The 25829-nt window shown below is 41.3% G+C and overlaps 1 protein-coding gene across 4 annotated transcripts in view; it reads right to left on the reverse strand.

The window, feature by feature from the left end:
• Window positions 1-8924: 8924 nt before the first annotated feature.
• The window catches only part of ctsa (cathepsin A), a 34344-nt gene continuing 17439 nt past the window's right edge, over window positions 8925-25829 (reverse strand). For all 4 annotated transcript variants that reach the window (XM_073061534.1, XM_073061537.1, XM_073061536.1 and 1 more), the window contains exons 8-15: window positions 25493-25577; window positions 22918-23009; window positions 21805-21889; window positions 18469-18617; window positions 16008-16083; window positions 13130-13219; window positions 10691-10792; window positions 8925-9603 (exon numbers count right to left, since the gene is read on the reverse strand). In XM_073061534.1, coding sequence (XP_072917635.1) covers window positions 9520-9603; window positions 10691-10792; window positions 13130-13219; window positions 16008-16083; window positions 18469-18617; window positions 21805-21889; window positions 22918-23009; window positions 25493-25577 — 763 coding nt within the window. In that variant the 3' untranslated portion in view covers window positions 8925-9519. The remainder of the gene's footprint in view (window positions 9604-10690; window positions 10793-13129; window positions 13220-16007; window positions 16084-18468; window positions 18618-21804; window positions 21890-22917; window positions 23010-25492; window positions 25578-25829) is intronic.

Below are 25829 nucleotides of genomic sequence, written 5' to 3' on the forward strand. Positions count from 1 at the left end.
AAGGCATGAATTGGGAAGAAAAACATCACTGATCTTGGAGGGAATGTTGGTGACAGGGTTTAGGCCAGTTGTACAGCTAAAAATTACTTTAAAAATATAGCATTTAGAGATAAAAGTAGAAAAACATTAAAAGTGAAAGGCATAACCACAGTGGAATGAGAAGGAAAAAATGGTTGGTTACCTGATATTGTTAAGTTAAACAGTAGGTCCTAAGTGTTACAATGTGCCTAGATGAAAGATGAGATCCTTGAATTTATGTTGGCTTTGTTGAGGCAAGTTAAGAGACTGAAGAGATGTCAGAGTTAAGTGGGGACTTAAAATGGTAGAAGAGCGATAACGCAAGACCACCCCCCCCCCACACTTTTGCTCAGTAAAGAGCTTTTCTGAAAAGAGGTAATTCAATCAGGATTTTATTTTTCCATTGTACAGGAGACCACATCACGAACACTGTACACAATACTGTAAATTTGAAAAGATGTTAGTGAGTTACTACTTTACCTAGAAGGACTGCTTGGGTCCCTGGATGCTGGTAAGATGCAAGAGGGTATATGTTTCATCTTTGTTTGCATTTGAGAGTCCAAAGAGGGGTGTGGTTGGTAGCAATAGAAGAGTAGGCTAGGGCATCCTCAAGGGAAAGGTCCTTTCAGACTGCTGAGAGGTCAGGACAAAAGAACATGATGAAATCCTCTTGAAAGTGGTAGAAGTTATGGAAAATGTAGGGGAGAGTGGCCTCAAAATTACTCCAATGATGGCAAGGGAACCCTGAGCTTCCAGTCTCACGTCACTCTAGTTGTTATTTATTTAGAGATACAGTGTGGACCAAGCCCTTCCAGCCCAACAAACCGCATCACCCAGCAATGCACCTGATTAACACTAGCCTAATCACAGGACAATTTACAATGACCAGTTAACCTACCGGTACTAACCATATGCCTTTGGACTGTGGGCGGAAACCATGCACCCAAAGGAACCCCACACTGTTAAGGGGAGACAAACTCCTTACAGACAACACTGGAATTGAACTCCAAACTCTGGAACACGCTGAACTGTAATAGCATTCACTAACCACTACGCTACCTCAGCACCGACTATTCATCCTGCCCACTCTGACATCTCAGTCTTTTGCTCAATTGCTGTCCAACATAAGCTGAACAGCACCTCATATTCTACCTAGGCATAGTACAGCCCTCAAAACGCAGTCATCCTATCTTTTGCTGTCTCCATGGACTTGACCGTACCCTTCCTTTTCAATTTGTTTAAATTTAAAAACCTGCTGTAACCTCATTTTCCCAATTCCGATGAAGGGTCACTGACCTGAAACTCTAACTTTGCTTTTCTCCCCATTTCTGCTGCTTGGCCTGCTGAGAACCTCCAACATTTCCTGTGTTATTTCAAATTGTTAGCATCTGTTGTATGCTCAGACTTGGATATGAGGATGCTAGTTTGGAAGGAAGGAAGTGACAAAGATGATTTTCAAAGCAGGGATGACAGGAGAGGGAAGTAAACTGTCAAAAGGGAAGTAACTTTAACAATCTTAGGCATTTTGATGGTTTGCAGTGTAGTTTGAGAGGATCAAAGCAGGTGGACATCAGGAATTATGAGAGGACTTGAGGAGATAGATGAGAAAAGTAAGGGCTCAGAAAGTGAGGGTCCTTACGGGAAAGTTGGGGGAATGATCTCAATCTCAAAGCCAGTTTCATGAGGTGTTTGTACTTATTTGAGACAAGCTCAGCAGGACTCAAGGATTATTTGCAGTGTAGAGAAACCTTCACCAAAAAACCCCCCAAATATCTATTGATTTATCTCCTGGCTTTGCCATGCCCAATTCCTTTAATTAGACACCACAGGAATTTAAGAACAATTACTTGTCAAAGTACTATTATTTATTATAAAACTACTTTGCAATGCATTGGCTTAGCTATTTACAATGGATTAGCTATTTACTTGAGGGGAGGCTTACAGCTGGAATCTGCAGCTGCATAGTAAATTAGGAAGTGCAACACTCATCTTTCCACTTCCTTTCTCAACATCCAGAGACCCAAAATGGCTTTCCAAGGAAAACAGTGATCAACTTAAAAATATTTCTTTTCATTCCTGTGTCAGAGAAGAAAACCAATTTCCTTTCAAGAGAATTCAATCCTGTTTGATGTTTCGACCAAAGTCAAATTTATTGTCATATGCACAGGTAGATACACCCAGTGGCCTCTTTGTTAGGTACAGGTGGCACCTAATGAAGTGCCGAGTGTACATTTTTTGGCCTTCTGCTGCTGTAGTTCATCCGCTTCAAGGTTCAACGTGTTGTGAGTTCAGAGACGTTCTTCGTACACCGCTGTTGTAATGTGTGGTTGAGTTACTGTCCACCTTCCTGTCAGCTTGAACCAGTTTGGCCATTCTCCTCTGACCTTTCTCATTAACAAAGCAGTTGCACCCACAGAACTGCCACTCACTGGATGTTCCTTTTCCCATTTTTTGCACCATTCTTTATATAACTCGCTGGGAAAGATTTCACTGCTAACATAACGGTTTCTCTGTAGCAGCAGTGTTTGACTAGAGAGAACGGGGGCTTTGGAATGTGTGCTGGCCAATGAGGGGAGGTGTTTTTCTTTCTTATGTGCCTGAGAGAAGGGATTTCACGAGCTTTTGTTTGGGAGAAGATGCCAGAATGGGGAGATCGTAGACTGCAGGGCTGAGCGGACTTGGAATGGGGTCAGGGGTCGACGATACCAGGGGGAAATCGATGGAGAATGAATGGACGGGAAAACAACGAGCTCCAACGTGCGCATTAGCCTGTTTCATTAAAATAGGCCCTTTTCTGTACTTAATCCTATAGTCAAATTAAGAATTAACAAGCTCAATCATTTAATTGCATATTGTGTACTGTTTGTTATTTTGTGGTATTGATTTGTAACAGGGGAACACATCACACAGCATCCACCCAAACAAGATTACTCAAGTTTGGCCGGGCCAGAGGCCGTCTCCCCCTAGATAAACACACCTGAGGGTTACATCTGTAAATGCTAGAAACTTGTGCATGAAAGTCCTTGGAGATCGGCAGTTTCTGAGATACCCAAACCACTCTATCTGGCGGCAAGGTCAAAATCACTTAGACAAGTTCTTCTCCATTCTGTTGTTTTTTCTGAGCAACTGTATCTCTTGACCACATGATTGGTTGATTATATATTTGCATTAACAAGCAGGTGAAGAGGTGTACTTGTTAAAAGTGGCCACTGAGTGCATATGCACACATGCAATGAATACCGGTAACTTAATTGTAGCAGTTTCACAGCCAAAAGAAAAAATTACACAAATTATCAAAGTTCAAAGTAAATTTATAATCAATGTATGAATACTTCACTATATATTATGTTGAGATTCATTTTTGCACTCATTCAAAATAGAATGGAGAAATGTAATAGAATTAATGAAAATCTTTCACAAAATGTGCAAGACAAATTGTGCAAATAAAAAATAGTAAATAAATAGTGACATGTATTGTAGTGGTTGAAGTGAGTGCATATGTTGTGGAATCAGTTCAAGGTTAGGTGAGTGAAGTTAACCACGCTGCTTCAGGAGTCTAATGGTTGAAAAATACTGGCGGTTCCTTAACTTGGTGTTGGACATAAGACTCGTTTACCTCCTTCCCGATGGCAGCAGCGAGAGAGAGCATGCCGTTGATGCTGGGGCTCCTTAATGACAGATACTGCTTTGAGGCAACACTCCTTGTAAATGTGCCCGATGGCGGGGATGACTTTGCCTGTGCCTGTGATGTATCCTGAACATTGTAGGTTTTTCAGTTCTTGAGCGTCAGTCTTTCCACACCAGTCAGGATACTCTCCGCTGTGCACCTACAGTTTGAGATGACATGCCAAATCTGTGCAAACATCTACAAAAATAGAGGTGCTGTTGTGCCTTCTTTGTGATGGCACTTATGTGATCACCCAGGACAGATCCTATGATATGACAATGCCAAGCAATTTAAAATTACCAACCCTCTACATCTCTGATCCCCAAATGAAGACTGGCTCATGAACCTCTGGCTTCTTCTTCCTGTAGTCAATAACCAGCTCTTTGGTTTTGCTGAGGTTGAGTGGGAAGTTGTGGCACCATTGAACCAGATTTTCAACCTCCCTCCTATACAGTATGCCAGTTTGTCACCACCTTTGATTCTGCCAATGTCAGTGGTGTTGCTTACAATCTTAAATACGGCATTGGAACTGTACTTGGCCATACAGTCATGTATAACCCAAGTACAGCAGGGAATGTATATGAAGAAAGTAGAACATGACAAAATCCAAGTGGTCAAAATGGATATGGTGTTGCTGTATTGATGCAGTGATTAGAGTTGTGCAGGTTAGTTCAAGAACCAGATGGTTGAAGGGAAGAAGCTGCCTTGAACCTGGTGGTGTGTTCTGGGTTTACCTAAGTGATACAAGGATTCAGAGAAGACAGACAAATTTAATCATTGTCCAATTGCTCTTTACACTTTTTGGGGCTTATGTGGTCTATTATGTATCTTATAATAATTTCTTCTAGTTGGCAAGATGCAAGTTATTATAGCAGGCCACATGGATTGATGCAGGGCTCTCAATTTATTACAATATATACACAAATTACTTTGAAGACACTGACTGTTTAGTTATTACATTTGCAAAGATAACTGACAAAGTAAGCTGTAAAGATTATAACAGATGACAACAAAAGGATACAAATTAAGTAACCAAATGGAGTGTAGTGTAGGGAAAATGAAATTGGTTATTTTGGCAGCAAAATATTAAAAGCAAATTATCTACATGATGTGAGTCTGCAGAAATGAGATGCAGTAAGATCTGGGTGTTGAAGTGCAAGATTTACAACAGATTACAATAAAGGTACAGCAGCTGGGCAAAGTGCAGTAATGGTAAAAACATCAGAAAGAATAATCTCATTATTATGGATTCATTTACTGACACAGGAGTGTGAAGGAAGCATTTTCAGACCAGCACTGAACAGACACAATCATGGTACAGATGCTGCTGCAATCATTGTGCTAGGGCCTTAGTCAAAATGTCCCGGATGTGGTACTTGCATTTTAAAGGTGGCATGTTTAGGCAGGCTTTAGCAATTGGCACATTACAAAAGCTAGCAAAACATCCATGAGAGAACTGGAATACAAAAGTAGGGAAGCAGTGCTTTGATTCTAAGACAGCGGTAAGGCAACATCTGGAGTATTGTACGAAGTACTGGTTTCTTTATTTATGGAAGGATGCTAGTATGGTGAAAGTAATCCAAATATGGTTTACCGGGGAAAAGGGGGAAGGGGTTGCTTTGAGGATGAATGGTTATGGAACCGAGATGAGTCGATGAGTTCCTGTTCTACACATTGCATCAATCAAACTAAAGGATTAAAAAAATGGATTTCTACAGAAGGAAAGCTAAAGATTGGAGTAGATAATGTTAGAGGTAATATTGGAGATGCTGAAGTACAAAAAGCCAAAGAAAACTATGAAAACAAGTCAGGCAGCAATTCTGAAGGTCTATTGGCCTGAGAGTTTAGTGGTCACACCCCAAGCGTAACAGCTGATTAAAGTACAACTGAACTTACATTTTGCCTTAAGATTCAAATATACAAAATGGCCCAGAACCTGTTCAAAAGTTACGACTAAATGACATACATTCTTAAAAACAAGTATTTAGATTTAAATCAAAATCTAACTTTTTCCTGGCAGGCAATTTACCCTATTCATGTCAACAGTGGTACTTGCTGCAGGTTTACCCAGAGAGAGGTGACAAGTCTGCAGACAAATCACACTTTCCCACTACAGTCCATGGAGAATCCAGGCATAGACAGCAGTAGTGGACTAAGGGAGTTCTGAAAATAAAATGCAGGCAATTCCTGGCATCAAGATGGATGATCTGACTAATTATCATTTTCTTTATGGCCGGATGTGACCTGACCTATTTCCAAAGCCAAATATCCAGTAGGGGAATGATCACTGTCAATGTACTGCGGCTGCGGTTTACAGGTCTAAAAAACAACTCACCATAGCAATTCAATAAGATTACTAACCCTCAAATTCTTGAAGGTACAAGGGGAGGTCAACTGCAAATACCATCAGTCACACTATTCCATCTAGGTGTTACTAGAGTTAAATTCTTGAAACCCCCAAACATAACACATAACTGCATCAGTTCAAGGCTAAATCCACACCAAATTCCCAAGGACAATCAGGAAGGGGAAATAAATATCCCCTAAAGGATTGGCAAACCTCAAAGTAGTACATTTGATTTACACAGTGGTGATGAAATATGAGCATCAGATATGTGTCTTATGCAAAATGAATCAAAACCAGAAAGGCATTGAGATTAAAAATATATATTTATTTGCTTCAGTCATTAAACCCAAGGTCCTATCACCAGATGTACACAAGAAATTCCAATGTGCTAGCTAAAGGAGCTCGGTTGGTGTTTATCCAATACTCCTCACTCAACTAACACTACCAACTAGATTAACAGGATAACTCATTTGCTGTTAATTAGGTGCTGGATGTGCATACATTACCTAACGTTTTGCCACAGTAGTACCTGAACTAATAAAGTACATTTACAGCGTAAAGTGCTTAGATCTCGGGACAAATGTAGTAGAATCTAATGTTCTCCTCTCTTTACAACAAAATAGTCAACTGAAATAGGCTGGGTAATGCTTACACACATTTATGGAGGTCAGGGAAAAGTGAATGTAGTCTCCAGAATTTTTCAGAGTTTACATACATTATTTCTCCTCCATTGTGGTGCAGCTCATTCATCTATTGTTATCTCTGCTGTTCCTGCCATTCACACACTTGAATCTGGAAATTGTGCAAATTAGATTCATTCCAAGCCACCGTAGTCCACTTTCTGTAGCTGAGTGTATCAGTAGTGGGAGAGTAAATTGGGGGTGAGGGAGACAGGTAATCCCAAGGCAGCAAGGAAAGGTTATACAACAAAAGCAGTCGAGGAAAAGAATGCAGCAGATGAGCAAAGCTTATGTCAATGTCTAAATAAGTTGATCATAAGTTGTCTCTTTCATCCTTGTGAGTGAACAATAGCAACATTTTTATTACACATTTGAAGAAACAGTGTGCACACCTTGAGATTATTATTCTCTTCCAAAGTAAACATGATCAAAGACATCACAGTTGACTAAATCTTTGATTTAGTGATATCTTTGATCATATTTGCTTTGGAAGATATTAAATCTCAAGGTATGCAGACTTAAAAAATGTTGCTATTGTTCACTTGGTTTCATAAGGATGAAAGGGACAATTTATGATTAATTTCCCAGTATTATTCAGTGTTTCTTAAGCAGGATGCTTCTACTTAGGAAAACCGGAATACATTAAATCCACTCTGCCCAATCTATGAAAATACTGGGAAATTAGTGTTCATAATATTAGAGTTCTCATCCTGTTGCAGTGAGTGAATTTCTTGATGCTTTGGCTCAAGTAATTTCAGAAATATTTATTATATTGAACAAGTGTTCAAAATAGATGAGACTGGGTTATAATGGCCCAAACCAATTTACACTCCAAGGGAGGAAAAGACTGCTGTGGGAGACTGATCCATTGGCTTGGTGGAAATGCTGCAGGAGACTGCAAACTTAACCATTTGCCTGCTTATCAGTCCAAGAACCTTTCGGATATGGAAAGCTTTCAGTCATTTGGTAATCCAGCAGAACAGCTTGGGTGATATTGGCTCTTTTTGAAGACTGGTTATGAACCACTTTATTCCAAAATTGGAGATACTATGCTTCCAAGGATTTACAATTCAAGATTTTATTTAATTCTTGATAGTGCCTTGGGGCATCCTCCATTTTTGGATAATTTTTATCCATTCATCACCAAACAATACAACCATTCTCCAACCAGTGGATCAAGATGTAAATTGCAACTTTTAAAGCATTTTACCTTTTAAAGACCAATGCAATAGAAGACTGAGGGAATTTTGGAAATCATGAGTTTTACAATGCAGAGAGGAATACAGCAGTTGCATGGACTGAGCTAAAGCAAGCAAATGAGTTGTGTTTGTAAGAAAGTTTGTCCTAACTTTGTTGATGACTTCTCAAGCCTTTCTGAGACAATAAAAGATGTGAAGGAGAAAGTAGTGGCTCTTGGCACTCAATTTCATCTTGAGATTAAGGACCAAGACATTAACCAACTTGACTCTCATGCTGGGGAGCCAAGCAATGAAAACTGTATAGAATTGGTCAAGCTGTTAGAGAGGAAAAAAAATGAGAAGCTGAAACCCTGGAACTATAAGAAAGCCTTTGATGAAGCAGTGTCTGCTTCACCTTTCCATTAGCTTTCTCATATTCCGAAAGAGGAAACCACATCAAAAATAAATCAATTTGATCCAATTAAGATGTACCGAAAGACTGATCACCTTATCAAATCTGAGCTAGCAATAGATTAAAAAAAAACCCACTTATTCCCTACAGCCTCTCTTGCTTTCAAGTAGATAACTAATTGGTTTGCATTAGGACTGAAAATATTACCTTCACCCTTTCAGACAATGAATTCCAAGTCACAACTTGTTGTGTATTCAAATTGGGAAAACATTTATCAAAAGGTAGTAAACATCAACAACTCTTAATAAAATCAAGAGAATAAAATTATAAAAGTAAAACAAAAAGTGTGGATTTGATAGTACATTAAGAGTTTTCCCATGGTCCAAATTTACAGAAAATTTAGCTGCTGTTAAATGATTTGTGCTTGCTAATATCAGAAATGCAAACACAAAGTTTAGTGGTACGAACCTTAAAGCTAACTTGAAATCATGTAACACACACAAAATGCTGGTAGAACACAGCAGGCTAGGCAGCATCTATAAGGAGAAGCGCTTTCGACGTTTCGGGCCAAAACCCTTCGTCAGAACCTGACGCTAGTCCTGACGAAGGGTTTCGGCCCGAAACATCGACAGCGCTTCTCCCTATAGATGCTGCCTAGCCTGCTGTGTTCTACCAGCATTTTGTGTGTGTTGTTTGAATTTCCAGCATCTGCAGATTTCCTCGTGTTTGCTCTTGAAATCATGTTTTCCTTTTCATACATTAAATTTACACTTCTTGCAAGAAATCTGCCTCATTGTTTTGATACAAAGGAATTTCCAGTTCATTTGAAATATTAATATCATTCATTCTCTCAATCAGATAAGCTATTATCTAGATTACAATCTTTCATTTAGGCTTCTGAACAAGATCAAGAAATAGATTTTGATTGCAGAGTACATCCATAATTGCAGGCAGAGCAGTCCCTGGAGTATGCCAATAATTGTACAACGACGCCTGGGAGTGCTTAATAATTTCTCGATTAAAAACTATGCTGGATTGTGTTCTGAGATAGTATTTTTTTTCCTGGGCGAAGCTGACATTTCAGAAATTGCTCCCCACATTAACTCAATGTTTTTGGATACTGCCTTAGAGCACACTCCGACCCCTACCCTACCCAACTGCACACTTGCCCCGAAATGCTAATTTTAATGCATTGTGCTGGAATTGTTGCTCCAGTCTCAATATGGCTTCTTGAGCAAAAAGCGACTGAAGAACGTAAAGGCTGCGTTTGGTTTGTCCGATGGCACCATGTGACCTGCCCCCTGAGAAATAAAAATGTTCACGGTGAAATGGAGTAGTAATGCAAAGGCATTGCTTCATTACCCAAATACACTTACTTCCTCAAACCCTTTACTACTTCCCTTCTTAACAAACCAAACACATTCAGGGTAGAGACTTGCCAACTCTTTCAGCCTTAAGTAACCATTCTCCATACGAAGATAACCAATGGTTTCCCTTTTCAACCCCCTGACAACATGCATCCGGACTACCTTTCCAAAGGTAAACATTCTGCAAGATGTCAAACAAAAAGCGGACACCAGGACAATGCCTGGTCAGAGATAGGTTTCAAGCAGCATTTTAAAAAGGAGAAATGTAGGCAAAGAAAAATACTGTAAAAAAACACTTCAAAGGCTGAAATCACGGCATCCTGTGGTGTGGAGAAATTAGGGAATATTAGTAGAATTGTTCATAGGTTCTCATGCTCAAATCACTATTTCTCAGTACATCCACAAACTCTCCAGCCTTACAACCCTCCAATAGAAGGATCCAAAGAATATGAACATAATATGGGGTTACAAGTCATGCTAAACTAGAAACAAAATGTTTGCAAAGGCGAGGAGTTGAAAAGCAAAACAGAAAATGCTGTAAATGCTCATCAGCAGCAAATGAGGGAAATAGTATCAACAGCAGAACTGGACAACTCATCAGTTTTAAACCAGTACATAGGTAGTGAATAGCTTTCAACTAGGATGCAGAGCAGAAAAGATGATGCAAAGCAAACTGAATGCCAACAAGAGATAGGTGGTTTTAGAAGAGATATTAATGGTAACATCAGAACCATTATCAGCACCTTACTGAAAAATAAAAAATGGAGCAGTGTTTACCATATAAAATTTTCAGTCACTTAAGTCAGTAAGCTAAAGTGCCTAATTAAGATGTGTCAGTCCCTTGATGTTCCATCTCATCTTCCCTCCTTGTTTATCCCTGGCTCTGCACTTGTCTATAAACTTTTCCCACTTCCAATGAAAGGCTTTTGACATGAAACATTCACTCCCTCTCTTTCCCAGATCTTAAGCATCCCCAGCAGTGTTTTTATTGACAATTCATAAACTCATTGAAAGGAGGTACCTTTACAGTCAGGAAAGCAAGGTTGGCGAATTCCTTGACAAACCCTCCCACCTGATCACCATTCTCATCTTTGTATAGCCAAGTCCGGCGGTTCACTTGGACCTGTGTGGAAAATGAAACGGATGTACTTGGATGACTCACTGAACACTCAGAGCAATGGCAACTCTTTTACTCCTCTAGTTTAAATCAAGTCTGACAATACATTACAAAGAATTCAGATGATCCTATCATAGCTTTGTTCATGGCAAAAATAGCTTTGAATAAGATGTACACAGATTACATAATTCCAACCCACAGTTCCTTCTGTCTCTTTGTCTGCCTGACTTCATTTAAAAGCTCTCTGTAGATTCTTCATAACAAAGCAATCAGATCCCAGGAGTGGATAGTGGCAAAGTTAGACACACCTTGTTCACAAGCAGGGCAACATGGTCAACGATTCTTTTTCAGAATTTTGGACAACATGTTTTTTCTATAGTCAGAATTTAAACCAGTGCATTCAAAACTGCCCACGTACCACTCCTGCCACAGTGGGGCAATTTGGACCTGTTGTTGCTACATGGCAATTTGTTCCCCCCTCATCCTTCTAAATTCCAGCGACTACAGACCCAGAGCTATCTAACTCTCCTCATATGATAACCGTTTCATTTCCTGAATCATTCTTGTGAGCCTCCTCTGAATCATCTCCAACGCCAGCACATCTTTACTTAGATGAGGAGCCCAAAACTGTTCACAATACTCAAGGTGAGACCTCAGCAGTGCCTTATAAAGCCTCAGGTGTCACAACCCTGCTCTTATATTCTAGACCTCTTGAAATGAATGCTAACATTGCATTTGCCTTCCTCACCAATGAATCTACCTGCAAGTTAACCTTTAGGGTGTTCTGCACAAGGACTCCCAAGTCCCTCTGCATCTCAGATTTTTGGATTTTCTCCCCATTTAGGAAATAGTCTGCACATTTAGTTCTACTACCAAAAAGCATGATCATGCATTTTCCAACACTGTATTTCACTTGCCACTTTCTTGCCCATTCTCCTAATCTCTGCAGCCTACCCATTTCCTCAACACTACCTACCCCTCTACCAATCTTCCTATCATCTGCAAACTTGGCAACAAGATGATGATTCCATCATCTAAATCATTGACATACAGCATAAAAAGTGGTTCCAACACCGACCCTTGCGGAACATCACTATTCAGTGGCAGCCAACCAGAAAAGGATCCAATCAGCCAGTGCTCTAACCATGCCAGTAACTTTCCTGTAACACCATGGGCTCTTAACTTGGTAAGCAGCCTCATGTGTGGCACTTTGTCAAAGGCCTTCTGAAAGTCCAAATATACAACATCCACTGCATCCCCTTTGCTTTATCTATCCTACGTGTAATCTCCTCTAAGAATTCCAACAGGTTTGCTAGGCAAGAAGTTTCCTCAAGGAAACTATGCTGACTTTGTCCTATCTTGTCCTGTGACTCCAAGTACTCCATAACCTCATCCTTAACAATTGACTTCAACATCTTCCCAACCACTGAGCTCAGGCTAACTGGTTATAATTTCCTTTCTGCTGCCTTCCCTCTTTTTTAAACAGTGGAGAGACATTTGCAATTTTCCAGTCCTCTGGCACCATGCCAGAGTCCAATGATTTTTTAAAAGATCACTACCCTTTTCAGAACCCTAGGGTACAGTTCATTTGGTCCAGGTGACGTATGTACCCTTAGTAAGGTCTTTCAGCTTTTTGAGCACCTTCTCCCTTGTAATAATACCTGCATTCATTTCTCCTCCTTCACACCCTTCAATATCTGGCACACTGCTAGTGTCTTCCACAGTGAAGACTGATGCAAAATACTCATTTAGTTCATCTGCCATCTCCTTAGCCCCCGTTATTATTTCTCCTGCCTCATTTTCTAGCGGTCCTATATCCACTTTGATATCGTTTGCTAGCTTGCTTTCATATTTCATCTCTTCCCTAATCATTTCTCTTTTCGCTGGGTGCATGCACTAATCTTTGCTGTCCTGACCAGTTGTTATTTCTTTAAAAAAATCTGATCATACTGTCATCTTACAAAGATGAAATATTCTCCACTTCACAAGGTTCAAAAGCAGTTATTTACTACGCACTATAATTTTTCAATGGTTAGTAAAACCGGCAAGGTGGTGGGAGGTAGGGGAAAGGTTATCATAACCACTGCTCTTGCTCCAGTTGACTGGCTTAGTTTTGAACTGCAGTGGTTTGCAGTTACCATGTCTACTATATTCACGGACTTGAAACACTTCACTTACATACAACATAACTGTGCAATTCCCTTTATTTTCCTCATTTCTGCATATCCCCCAGACTCTGTATAAACCCCAAGCATTACTCACTATTGGATACACATTAGCAAACAACCTGGGGCCACTTAACCCAGATGAATGGAACAAATGCCAAACCACAAATAACCTTACCTCCTGGTGAAGTGAATTCACAAACCATTCGTCTCCCATGAAGTTACAGGCCATGTCCACATCCCCATTATATACTAGGATTTGGTATTTCTTGAAACAGGATTAAAGAAAAAAACATTATAGACTATATATTAGCTTAAAAACAATATAGGCACCGTTGTTCGAACATGACTTGCAAACTAGGTAACCACTAAATGACTTGACTACTCTAATATATGCTGTGTGCCAACACAATGTTTATTCTGATGCCATAGCAATGGGAAGAAAAGGCTAATAAAGTTCAATGACTAAAATCGTTGGAATTTAAGATATAAAAGGGGATTCAGTAAACGTAGCAAAGAGCTTTATTTGTCACATGCTCATTGAAACATTAAGGGATGCAGTAAGATTTGTTGTTTGTGTAAACCCAGAGGATTGTACTGGGCCAAGCTTGTGATGCCACCAGGCTCAGTTCAATAACCCTAACTTTGGAATGTGGATGGTAATTGGAGCCAGAGGAAACCCACGAGGTCACGGGAGAATGACAGCAGCAGGAATCATACCCTGATCCTACAGCTGGCACTGTAAAGCGATGCACCAACGTCTACTCTACTGTGTTGCTGCAAGCAGGGTCCTTCCACACATTTTGGCAAAGACACCAAAGGTATGGTTGCTAACCCTGATGATGATGATAAGAAGGATATGGGAAAACAAGTAGTAAAGGGGAGACATGGAGGCTACAAAGGAGAATCAATACATTGTCAGTGAGTGAGTGAGCGAGGATCTGGCATACAAAGACATGCCGTGGGTGGGTTGCTAGTCAGGAGACCTGGACAGTGCTGAAATTTTCGAGTGTTGTCGGTGCTGCATTCATCCAGGGCTATTTTATAGATGGCAGAAAGTTAGATTTAGGCACCCAATCCAGTATCTCACATGCTCAAAGTTATTTCTGTCAAATTTCTGGTCAACTAGTTCAGTGCTGGAAATGCCACTGAAAGTCAATACACCCGATCTTCGTTATATGAGTCTTCAGACTATGCGGATTCAGTTATGCGAGGAACCTATTTCCACCAACGTCTCCTTACATGCGTCCAAAACTCAGTTATGCGAGGAGCGCTGCTTTCCCAAGTCACGTGCGCACGTCTCAATTGGTTTTGGCAAGGTGTGAATGTGTGATCTTGCGCTCTTGAACTTCTATTGATTTTACCTACGGTGCAGTGATTTGTGCTTGAAATATTTAACTATGTCTCCTAAGCGTCCGATGTCATGTTCTGGGCCATCAGCCGAGCGGCAGAGAACCGCTTTAACATTTGAAAAAAAGTTGGAAATTATAAACAGCTCTAGGACGCTACTGCCGGGAACAGAATCCTGCCTTTAAAGTTCTTTAGTTGCTTGACAATGCGCCAGCCCATCCTAAACATTTGGACCAGCATTCATCCTAACATAACAGTGCGATTCCTGCCGCCTAACACAACATCGCTGATTCAGCCACTCGACTGAAGGTGTTATCCACATTCAAGGCATTTTTTTTTATGGCGAACTATCTCTCAGATGCTGCAAGCAACAAGTGATTTTGAAAATCCCGGGAGTTTACCAACGGTGAGGGAATGGTGGAAGTAGGAACATTTGGCACAAATGGCGATGGACATGGACCCAAGTTTAGAACGGAGTCAGCATTTCAGTCGTTCCCTGTCGTCAACCCTTCTTCCCTACAAGCAAATTTATGCTGAAAAACAAAATGCTGCCAAGCAAACAACCCTCACCACTTTATTCAAACCGGTGTCATCTCCTGCTGCTGGCAGCTCTAAGAGTTCTGTGAGCCTTCTTTCACCCCTTGCTGTGCTTGATATGATCCCGACACCACAACAACCACTCATCTCCCAGAGCGAACACACCAGCCACTGTTGGTGAGTACTGTACACCTTAGTATGTTAACTTTCTATGATTTATTATGTTGAATATTACCGTAAATTGATGAAAAATAATACAAATGTTGCCTTATGGTACTGCTTTTGTGTTGTATTGGTATTCACATTATGCGTTGACTGCAAGGAACGTATCCCCCACATATAACGAGGATAGGGTGTAGTAGATAATTACTCTCATTCATCATTGCCTGACACCTGTATGGTGCTAATGTTACAATACCAATTATCAAATCATCTTACCATTGTCCAATTCTTTCTGCATGCAAGCATGGACTGCTGCATTTGCTGCAAGTGGGAGTGAACACTACAAAGACAAAATTTCCACTTTTCCAAAGCACTAAACTTCCTTTCTTGGGTAGTGGCTCCATACCCTGTCTTACACGAGTCCTGGGCTCAACTGGCTCCGGCTGACAGTACCCAATATGGGCCCGTATCCAGGGTTACGGATCCCACTGCCTTGTGGGTATCTTCCGGAGAAGAGAAGGCTAAGGAGTAAACCCTACACAAATCCAGAGTGGAGCCCCTAAGGAGGTATCACATCACCTCCTGGCAGCTCCTGCCCCCAAGCTGATGCCAGATGTACTGCTTCGCATTCCTTTGGACCACATCCGCGAGGCTGAGAGGGGGATCTTGATGTCTGGGCAGGCCAGGATCTCCATATTCATTGCCCAGGTCTGTGCCCCGTCCTAAACCGGATGCATCCATTGTCTACTTAGACAGATGGAGCCATTAATAATTAAACTTCCTTTCTTAAATATACCACCATAGTAGGCAGGCAGAAGGGGCATTGTGTCACTAAATTGCATTGAGAAATCAATCGGACAGATGAGGAGAGGAGAAACTCACCGCTGCTTTGTGGATAATTTACAACACCATCGCCAGTAAAATCCAATTTCCCCTTCCATGAGTTAGCTAGATTAGTGGCCTACTTTGAATAAAATAGTATAATGGAAAAACAGCATTTTAATTACCCTGGCAGCCAATAGTTTCAGGTATTGATCCTTCATGTCATTGTAGAGAACTTGATAATTCGTATGCACTTCGGCACTAGATGGGAACAGAAAAAAAGTTCAAGTAAACAAGTGGTAGGAGGACCCCCTTACGAAGAGACTTCCTGAGACACGGGACGGAAACAGACTTCCCGGGAAAAACCACTTCCTAGCTTTGAATAGGATCTTATGAACTGTCAGAAGTAATAGTCATTCCAACATTTCATATGGATGAATTCTTGGTAAGCATAGATGTCTTGGTAAAAGGTATAAATGACACACTTACATTCACACTACTGGTGGACCACATTTTTCATGCGCAGAGTGAGAAAGCATGGTATAACCATCCTTCATAATACGTCGTTCTCAGTCAAGTACGTGGAAACAGTTCATTTTACACCCCCCCACCTTTAGGATATCAGAAGAATGTGTGTTCAAAACGTTCATGCTTAGTATTAAAGTAATGGAAGCTATTTTAAGCTAACCTTTGTTCCCAAAAGACTTCATAGTCAATGAAGCTACTCAAGAGTAATTCTGGATAGATAGAAAACCCTGCCAGTGCCATCATTTTCCAAAATGACAAATTGTGAAAATTACCCCTGAATCAGTCAATTAAGATGTGCTCAGTATAGGTGTTATCCCCAATCTCTAGAAAACGAACTGATGACACCACAAACCTTATTCCTATGATCCATATGCCTGCTGACAGAATGCAGTGGCACAGCAGCATAAAGCTGTTACAGCACCAACAACCCTGGTTCAATTTCCAGTTTGTAGGTGCACCATGTGAGTGCATGGGTTGGGGCTCCACTGGGTGCTCCAGTTCCCTCCCACATTTTAAAGATATGAGTTAGTGGGTTAATTGCTCACATGGGTGTGATCGGGCACTGAGGGCTTGCCGGGTCAGAAGGACCTGTTACTGTGCTCTCTAAATAATCCATGCCTCTCATCTTATACACCTCTATCAAGTCGCCTCTCATCGTCCTTAACTGCCCAAGTTTGCTCCATCTTTTCTCATGAGACACACTCTCAAATCCAAGCAGCATCCTGGTGAATCTCCTCTGCACCCTCTCTAAACTTCTAAGAGACAGTTGTGAGTGAAAATGCCAGGGGATCATCAATTTCGGAGATACTCAAACCACCCCATCTGGCACCAATCATTCCACGGTCAAAGTCACTTAGATCACATTTCTTCTCCATTCTCATGTTTGGTCTGAACGATACCTGAATGACTTGACCATGTCTGCATGCTTTTATGCATTGAGCTGCTGTCACATGATTGGCCGATTAGATACTTGTATTAATGAGGTGTATCTAATAAAGTGGCCACTGAATGTATGGGAGCCAGGTGCTAGTTGCATGAGAATTGGTTTAAAAAAAAACAGGTGTACATAACATGAGAATTCTATACGTAAGCCTTTAATTAAATTTTGAAGCCATGTCACCTCCTTACTTTTCTTTTTACATTGCTTAATGTGTAACGCACTGTAAGGTTTCACTGCTAATGTAAAGGTTTCTGTGTAGCAGCAATGTTTGGGTTATGACTAAGGATAACAGGGATTTGGAATGTGGGGCTACCCAATGAGAGGGATTTTGTTCTTTCTTGTGGATCTGGGAGCAGGGATTTCACGGTCCTTTGCCGGGGAGAGATGAGGAGAGAAGATGCGAATGGAGAGAGTTGGTAGACCGCTGGATGGAGTGGACGGAGTGAGGAAGCAAGGGTTGGCTACGCTTGGAGGAGGTCGATGGGAAACCAGCGGACTGAACTGTGAGCTCCAATGTTACGCATTAGACTGTTTCACGAGAATGGGCCCTTTCCTTTATTTGTTTCTTTGCTAACCACAGTCAAATTAAGACTTATAAAGCTCATTTGTTTAATCGCATATTGTGTACTGTTTGTTATTTCGTGCTACTGATTAATCGCACAGCATCCACCCAAACAAGATTTCTTAAGTTTGGCCGGGCCAAGGGCTGTCTTCCCCTAGATTAAGCCGCTAGCCAAATCGAGAGTTACATATGCTTTCAAATGTTTGCCAGATGCATGAGAAATCTGGGTGCACAAGTTCCAGATAAACACTAGCTTGCTGTAGTTACTCCATACTTACAGGAGAATATTGCAATGACGTACTCAACATGCACGTGTGCACACCATTACAATACACGCAGTGTCACCTATAACATTAAATGTGGGCAGGTCTCTTTCAAAATCTTGCACTGTACTTACTTGGCAAGTGGAGTACTTGAAAGACTCCATTTGTGATCAGACTTGAGTAATTTACCAAATAGATCTACTTTTACAGGGAGACATGAATAGGTACACAGCCCTCCCAAAACAGTTCACACTGCTCATACAAAACCAAAGGCAGGCAAGCAGAAAGAATTCTGATAAATATTCTAAATTATCAGCAAATCCAAGCAGTTAGTGCAAGAGACAAGATTTTACCTGCACATCTCCCATTTTTGCACAAACGGTGGAATGTGCAAAGCCTTCCGTACATCCGGGTTATTTAAGTAGTCAGAGCTGGCGGTAGTGTTGGTGCAAGGGGGGTCCAACCGTACATTCATGTGGCTCTGAATCAAGCTCTGCAGTTTCTGGAGAAAATGCATGAGACATCAGCATGACAGAGTAAAGTTCAAGAACTAAGTTTGCTGGAATGGCTGTAGTAATTGGCCTGGCCAGTGAGGCATGGGGCAGACCATTCCCAACTACATTAACCTGAATAATCTGATCCAGCTCCGTTTTTAAACCTACCAGGAACTGAAGAGAAATTAATCCCGTGGCTCCGCATTTAAAGCTACTTGTTTATTCTTAAAGAATTAAATGCTACACTTCCCTTATTTCCACCAAATTCATATGTAAAATGCAAAACTGATGAACCCAAATTTTTAAACAGAAAGTGCTAGATACTGCTACAGCCAAAATTCCTAGGAAAATAAAGGATGTAGAAAATTAGGTGAAGCAATCAGGAGCAGCTATCTACAAAAATGGGATCAGTTTCAGAGAACTGAAGTGACCTACAAACGGACAAAGGAGTTAATATCCAAGTTTCAGTACCTGCAACTTTAGCTAGAAATGGTATTTGCAGAAATTGAGGGAATATTAAATTAGGCCCAAACCCAACTTTTCACCACTTAGCCGTACAGATAAGGAATCAATACGAGTCAGACTGAAGTATTGCAAGAACACCTCCAGTCGGAGAGGGAGAGAATATGGTGATTGGAAAACTTGTCTATATGAACTTTTCAAGCTGATATGTCTAGATTAGTTGATCAATATTATGCAGTACTTAGAAAGTTACAATGAGGAAAACAGAACTACCATTTTCCTTAAAGGTCTGATCTGTGGATTAGGCAGTTGTATTCTACTGGTTCTTGACTCCTGAAATGACTACTACTTTCTGTTCTGCTCCTAATATTCCCTTTTCTCCCCCCAATTAACAAGACTCCATCAAACTATTCTGCCAATACAGCCATGAATGAATAGCTACGGTCAAACAGCACAGGAGACACTTTCCAAGGATGGGTGATTGTGCGAGATTGGACAGGTTTGAATGCCATTGTCCCTCAGCTGGCGCAGAAGGAAGTTGGAGACTGCACACGTGGTGGAACAAAGGATTACAAAATGACGTGGGTGGAGTGAAACATCTGGATGTGCATATTTCTGTATCATACATTAAAATTTTACATGGGCTAATGAGAAAGATCACTGAGCCATCAATCTTAACAGATTTGAATGAACTGCAGCTTGTTTGTGGTATTTGGGCATTATGAAATCAAGCAGAAAAATTAAAATTTGAACAATACAAGGACAGAAGTCTCAGGAAATGCTGACAGATGGGAATGAGGAAAGGGGCAGGATTAAGTAGGTAAAATAATGATTGCACAGACAGGCGATATTACAAGTAGCTTGTTGCTAAGCTGGTTGTGACATTTGTAGTTGGGTTGAGCAAGCAATTATTGAAGGTAGACACAGATACATAGAATTATTCCAGTCAGTGCACATGGTCCAAAGATTTGGGTCTCCCTCTTACTGGATTTGAACTGAAGTGCTTAGTTATCCACAATTCATTGGAAGACAATTATTTCTCACCATCCTTCTCTTCCAGATAGCACTCAGAAACCCTGACACTAGTATAGTTAAAATTTTCTCCTTCTGATCTTCAAATCCCATTATAATCCTATTTTATTTTTTGTTATGATACACTTGATGGGTAGGTTAGCAAGTTGCAGATAATGTAAAGGATTAAAAGTACAGTGGGATATAAGTCAGATACAGACATGGGCAGAGAATTGGCAGATGAAGTTTAATCCGAGCAAGTGTGAGGTGTTGCTCTTTGGGAGATCAAATGAAAGGAGAAAGTATACAATTAATGTCAGGCTCCAAGTCCAAGTCCATTGTTCACTGAGAGCAGTGCAATAGAGAAAGTGGATATGGTTAAGACGCATCGCATACTCGCCTTCATTGGTAGGGTTATTGAGTATAAGGGTAAGGAAGTCATGCTGCAGCTATACGAATCTTTAGTCAGACTGCACTTGGAGCATTGTTGATTGTCCATTACAGGAGGGATTTGGAGTCAGTGGAGAAGGTTTATCAGGATGCTGTCTGGATTATAGGGATGAGCTACAAGATCGGACAAACTTGGACTGTTCTCCTCAAAGTGGAAGCCTAGGAGAAACCTGATAGAATTTAAGATTTTAAGAGGCACAATTAGGATAAATATCTGGAATCTTTTCCCCCAGCCCATTGATTGAATGCTTCCAGGCACTACCGCTCCCTCTGGGGTTTCAGTTGGGGCCTGCCTGCACCCGTGACCTGCTGTGGAATCCTCCCTGCCTGGAGCCAGGTCCGCCAGTCAACCAAGACTACTTTCCAGCGAGGAACTTGTCATGGACACAAGATACACTATGAACTTCATGCTTCCGTGTGCAGGAAGACCAAGACTTCAGGACTTCTGTTCAAAACTTTGCCCTCCAAGTTAATCGTTAGACTACTGACTTCAGTGCAACTGCAAGCTATGCAGGGCACAAAATATTAGCAAATTAGATTCTGCCTATTTTGTCTCCTTGCCATATTTAATGTCATTGGTTTTGTTTCTTCATCTTCCAATTTGGTGTTTCATTTCAAAGATGGGATCTTCCTATAAGACCTCCAATTTTCCTTTTTTGCCTATTATTGGTTCAGATGTACACCTGACAGCTCACTGACATTAGATCAGCCTTGGTGAACCAGTCTGGCACAACCAGATTCTATAAACGATAGGGTCTTTCAGGGGTAAGCCTGGGTAGTTCTAAGGTAAGGGCATGTTCGGCACAGCTTTGTGGGCTGAAGAGCCTGTATTGTGCTGTAGGTTTTCTATGTTTCTAACCAGTTGATCCACAGTTGAACAGACTATTTCCAAAATCTGCTTTAAACTTTTACCACCCAATCCTTCACAGGTTTCACAGTAGTTAAAATTTACAGAATGCAAATTAATGCTGAATTCCCTGATGACCAAATTTATTTGGATAAAGGTGGCACGGTACCCTAGTGGTTAGCACAACACCTTACACTACAGTCAACCCCAGGTTCAATTCCTGCCGCTGACTGTAAGGAGTTTGCACGTTCTCCCCGTAACAATATGGGTTTCCTTCGGGTGCTACAAAAATGTAGCAGCTGGTAGGTTATCGTAAATTCTTCTGTGATTAGGCTAGGATTAAATCAGAGGATTGCTGGGCAGCGCGACTCAAGGGGCATAATGCATACTGTATCTCAAATAAAATAAAGATGAATCATATTTACCTTCCTCCACAAAAGACTCACTTCACTGTTGGGAAACACGTGCTCCAAATTATGAACAACCAGTTGCTTCTGATTTTCATCAAAGCTGTAAGATTAAAAAAGGCACATTGCTTGGTAGTTTAACTGTGGTGTCGGAATGTGTGACGACACTCGTGGGCTGCCCCAGCACCTTTGGTACATTGGTTGTTAACACAAACGGAACAATTTGATAGACATGTGATAAATTAAATTTCAATCCTGAACCTTGTCCAACCCAGTGGAGTATGTTCATGCAGTTTTCCCACTAAGTGGTGGGGGGGACATTGCCATATGCTCGGTTCCCTTGGTAAACAAGAAGTGTAAACAGATGCCAACAATTTCAAAGTTTTCAATCTTCATGAAATTTGGTAGCTACTGATTGTTAACTGCAGAAATACCAACAAATCCCTGGAAAATTCAAGTCATGATTTGGGATTTTCCCCCTCGGTCTACACAAAGCAAGGCAAGATTCACCTGCACCTCCTCCAGCCTCGTCCACTGCATTCAGTTCTCTAGATGTGGCCTCCACCACATTGGCAAGACCAAGAGTAGATTGGGCGACCATTTTGCAGAGCACCTATGCTCTGTCTGCCATAACCATCCCAAGTTCCCATTGATGGCATTTCCATTCCCCTGCCCATTGTCAGCCTCACAGCTACGGTGAGTCCTGACACAAACTGGTGAAACACCACATCATATTCTATATGGGTAGTCTACAACCTAGAGGCATAAACACTGCATTTTCCAACTTCAGGAAGCCTTCCCCTTGCGCTAGGTCTCCTCCAATTCCACGACTTCCCATACATACCAAGATTAACCCTTTTGCAGCTGCGTGGATCGCTTTCCAGATAAGCTTGCAAATAAGGCATTTTGTCACTGGGACTTGAGTGCAGGGAGGAAACCGGAGCACCCAGAGGAAACCCACCACAGTTATGGAGAGAATGTTAAAATTTGTAACAGACAGCGGTGGGAACTGAACCCTGGGTGCTGGTACTGTAAAGCATTGTGCTAAGCACTATGGTACCATGCAGTCCTGTAGTCCGTAGACCGCAAACATTTCAACATATTTCCACGTTCAAACCAATTTTTACTTACTGTACTTTGCCTGGAACCCGTCCAATGCAATCAGCATACAGGTTGTACATATTCAGCCCTGAATTATACACAATATTCATCACATCCGAAACCTGTAAAGAAAAACAAATTTTGTAATCCTCTCAAAATTAATTATTCCAATTGTCCCTTGCCAAAAAGGTTAATGGATATCCAAAGTTAAAAGGACATTTATTATTAAAGCGTGTATACTTTATACAACCTTGAGATCTGTCTCCTCACAGGCAGCCACAAAACAAAGAAACCCAATAGAACCCGTTAAATAAGGACTGTCAAATACCCAATGTGCAGAAAAAAGACAAATTATGCAAATAATATTCAGAACTGAAGTTCACAGAAGTGAAGCCACAGCCACAAAGCCAGCCAGTCACAGTTGATCCAGGAGCCTGTTGCAGGCTACAGCCTCAGTTTAGCAGAATTAAGTAAATCCCGTGAGCATCCAGCTGAACGCTGGCCTGTGCCTCTCCTCCGGCTCCGACACCCAGATCTCTCAATCTGGCCTGACACTTAAATCAGCTAAACAGTGGGCTGCTCCTCACACTCAAGCCGTGCCCTGCCTCTCTGATACACTTTCAGACCTGGACCCTGCCGCCTCAAATCGCCTCCAAGTCCACTCCAGCAATTGCTATACAGTGGTTCATACCCTGCTCCTGGGCCTGGGCCCTGCCACCTCTATTGGGCCAGTACACACAATGCTGCAAGCATCCTGCACTTTCAAAACTTCAGTTCAAAAGCTCAACTCCAAAAGGGAAGTTACAGGCTAGTGACTACAGTGATTGAGAAAAAAGTGCAATTAATAAAGTACTTAGTAGTTCTGTTTGCTGCCAGCAAGTCATCACTGTGCCTCACCAGTGCCATCTTAAACCAGATGTACAGTATACAGTATTTCTAGTTTACTCCCTCAGTTCTCCAATCAATCGGAGCAACTATATTACCAAAGGACTGAGTCAGAAGCATTGGTAAGTACATACAGTACAACTCCCTTGATTAAATCACCACACAGAAGTCCGGGAGACTGTAAGCAAAGCTATGTTATCATTAGTCACTGTTTATGTCTCATTCTGGGCAGCACAGATGAGAACATAGAATATAGCAGCATAATACAGGCTCTCTGGCCCACGATGCTGTGCCAACCTTTTAACCTACTATAAAATCAATGTAGCCCTTCCCTCCTACATATATTGACATAGACTCTTCAGCCCTTCGAGCTACACTGCTCAGCAATCACCCAATTTAGTCCTAGCCTAATTATTGGAATATTTATAAAGACTAATCAACCTACCAACTGGTAGGTTTTTGGACTGAGGGGAGAAACCAGAGCACCCAGAGGAAACTCACATGGTCATGGGGAGAACATACAAACTCCTTACAGGCAACTGTGGGAATTGAACCCAGGTCGCTGGTACTGTGAAGCGTTGTGCTAACCACTACGCTAACATGGAGCCTCATCCATTACTGCAAAAAAAATTCACAGGAGATTTATTCTTCCCCCAATTTGTAAACTTTCCAATTATTTGTGTCAATTATTCTATGTAAAATCGTACCTCTCAAAAATATTCTTTATTTTGGCAGACTGATGCTCATGGGTAAGATGAAATAATGAAAGAATGCAGTACGCAGACCGTCTTTTAACCTGCACTGAACCAAATGCTACCTTCAGCTCTCTTTTCAACCTGTCTAAGCTTTGTGCTCTTCATCCACACGGCACACCAAGATCAATACAGTAGGTTCATTAACAATTAGATCATTGTTAGTTTAGATTAGCTTTATTTGTCACATGTACATCGAAATGTGTAATTTGCATTAACAGCCACAGTCCAAAAGTGCTCCGGGGACAAGCCGCAAATGTCGCCATGCTTCCAGTGCCCACGTAGCATGCTCACTACATACAAACCCTTACTAATCTGCAAGCCTTGGGAATGTGAGAGGAAACCAGAGGGGTCATTGGGTGGGGGGGGGGGGGGGGGGGAATGTACATACTCCATACAGACAGCAAAGCAAATGAACCCCTGATCTGTGTTGTAAAGCATTATGCTAGCCTCTATGCTACTGTGCCACCTCAAACTACCATGCCATGAGAGCATGTAATAAATGGAACTGATATGAAGGAACCATTTCTGTAAGAGAGAGTAGGAAATCGAAGGACCCAAACTCGGGGTCACCAACATAGCGATGTACTACGTATAGAGCGAGAGACAACGACACGCAGTCGGTAAGTCGTTTCGAGACTAGTTTATTCAAACTTCGCGGCGCTGGCATTTAATCCCTAGCGCCCGCCCTCTCCGGGCGGAAATGACATCAGAGGTACATTACCAAAGTCTCTCCCTGCGCGCTGGCTATTTGTGAGCCAGTTCACCTGCGCAGAAAGTGGGTCGCCACAATACTTCTATTTTAAATTCAGTTGAGCTGCAATGCGCAGCTTGAAAAAATACTAAAGATGGAAAGAAGTTAACTGGTAACTTTTGGAAGCACAAAGAGGAAAACTCTGCAAGCTATAGGGAAGAAATGATCTGTAAAATTAGCTGTGTATGATAGAGATGTACAAAATGATACTCACCCTTAACATACAGCTCTCATTTTTATTATGGTGGAAGTTGCATATTCCTTTGGAACAGCAAAACCTCTGAAGATCATTCCAAAGTCTAAAAAAAAAAATTGTGGAGAAGGTATCATTTACTCCCTAAGCTAGTAGAATATTTTACTTTCAGGGTAGAAATACCAGGTGCAGATTAGAATGAACTCAGACAAGTATGGAGAAAACAAAATGGCAGCTGGTGGTCGGATGTACTTTGCACACATGCAGAGACAGCACTTAGAAAGGCAGATTTTCATCCTATCTACAACGCAAGGTGCAAGGCTGTGGTCTTAACAGATTTCAATTCCATTGTTTTCTA

The sequence above is a fragment of the Hemitrygon akajei genome, chromosome 11 (genome assembly GCF_048418815.1).
Source record: "Hemitrygon akajei chromosome 11, sHemAka1.3, whole genome shotgun sequence".
Classification (NCBI taxonomy): Eukaryota; Metazoa; Chordata; class Chondrichthyes; order Myliobatiformes; family Dasyatidae; genus Hemitrygon; species Hemitrygon akajei.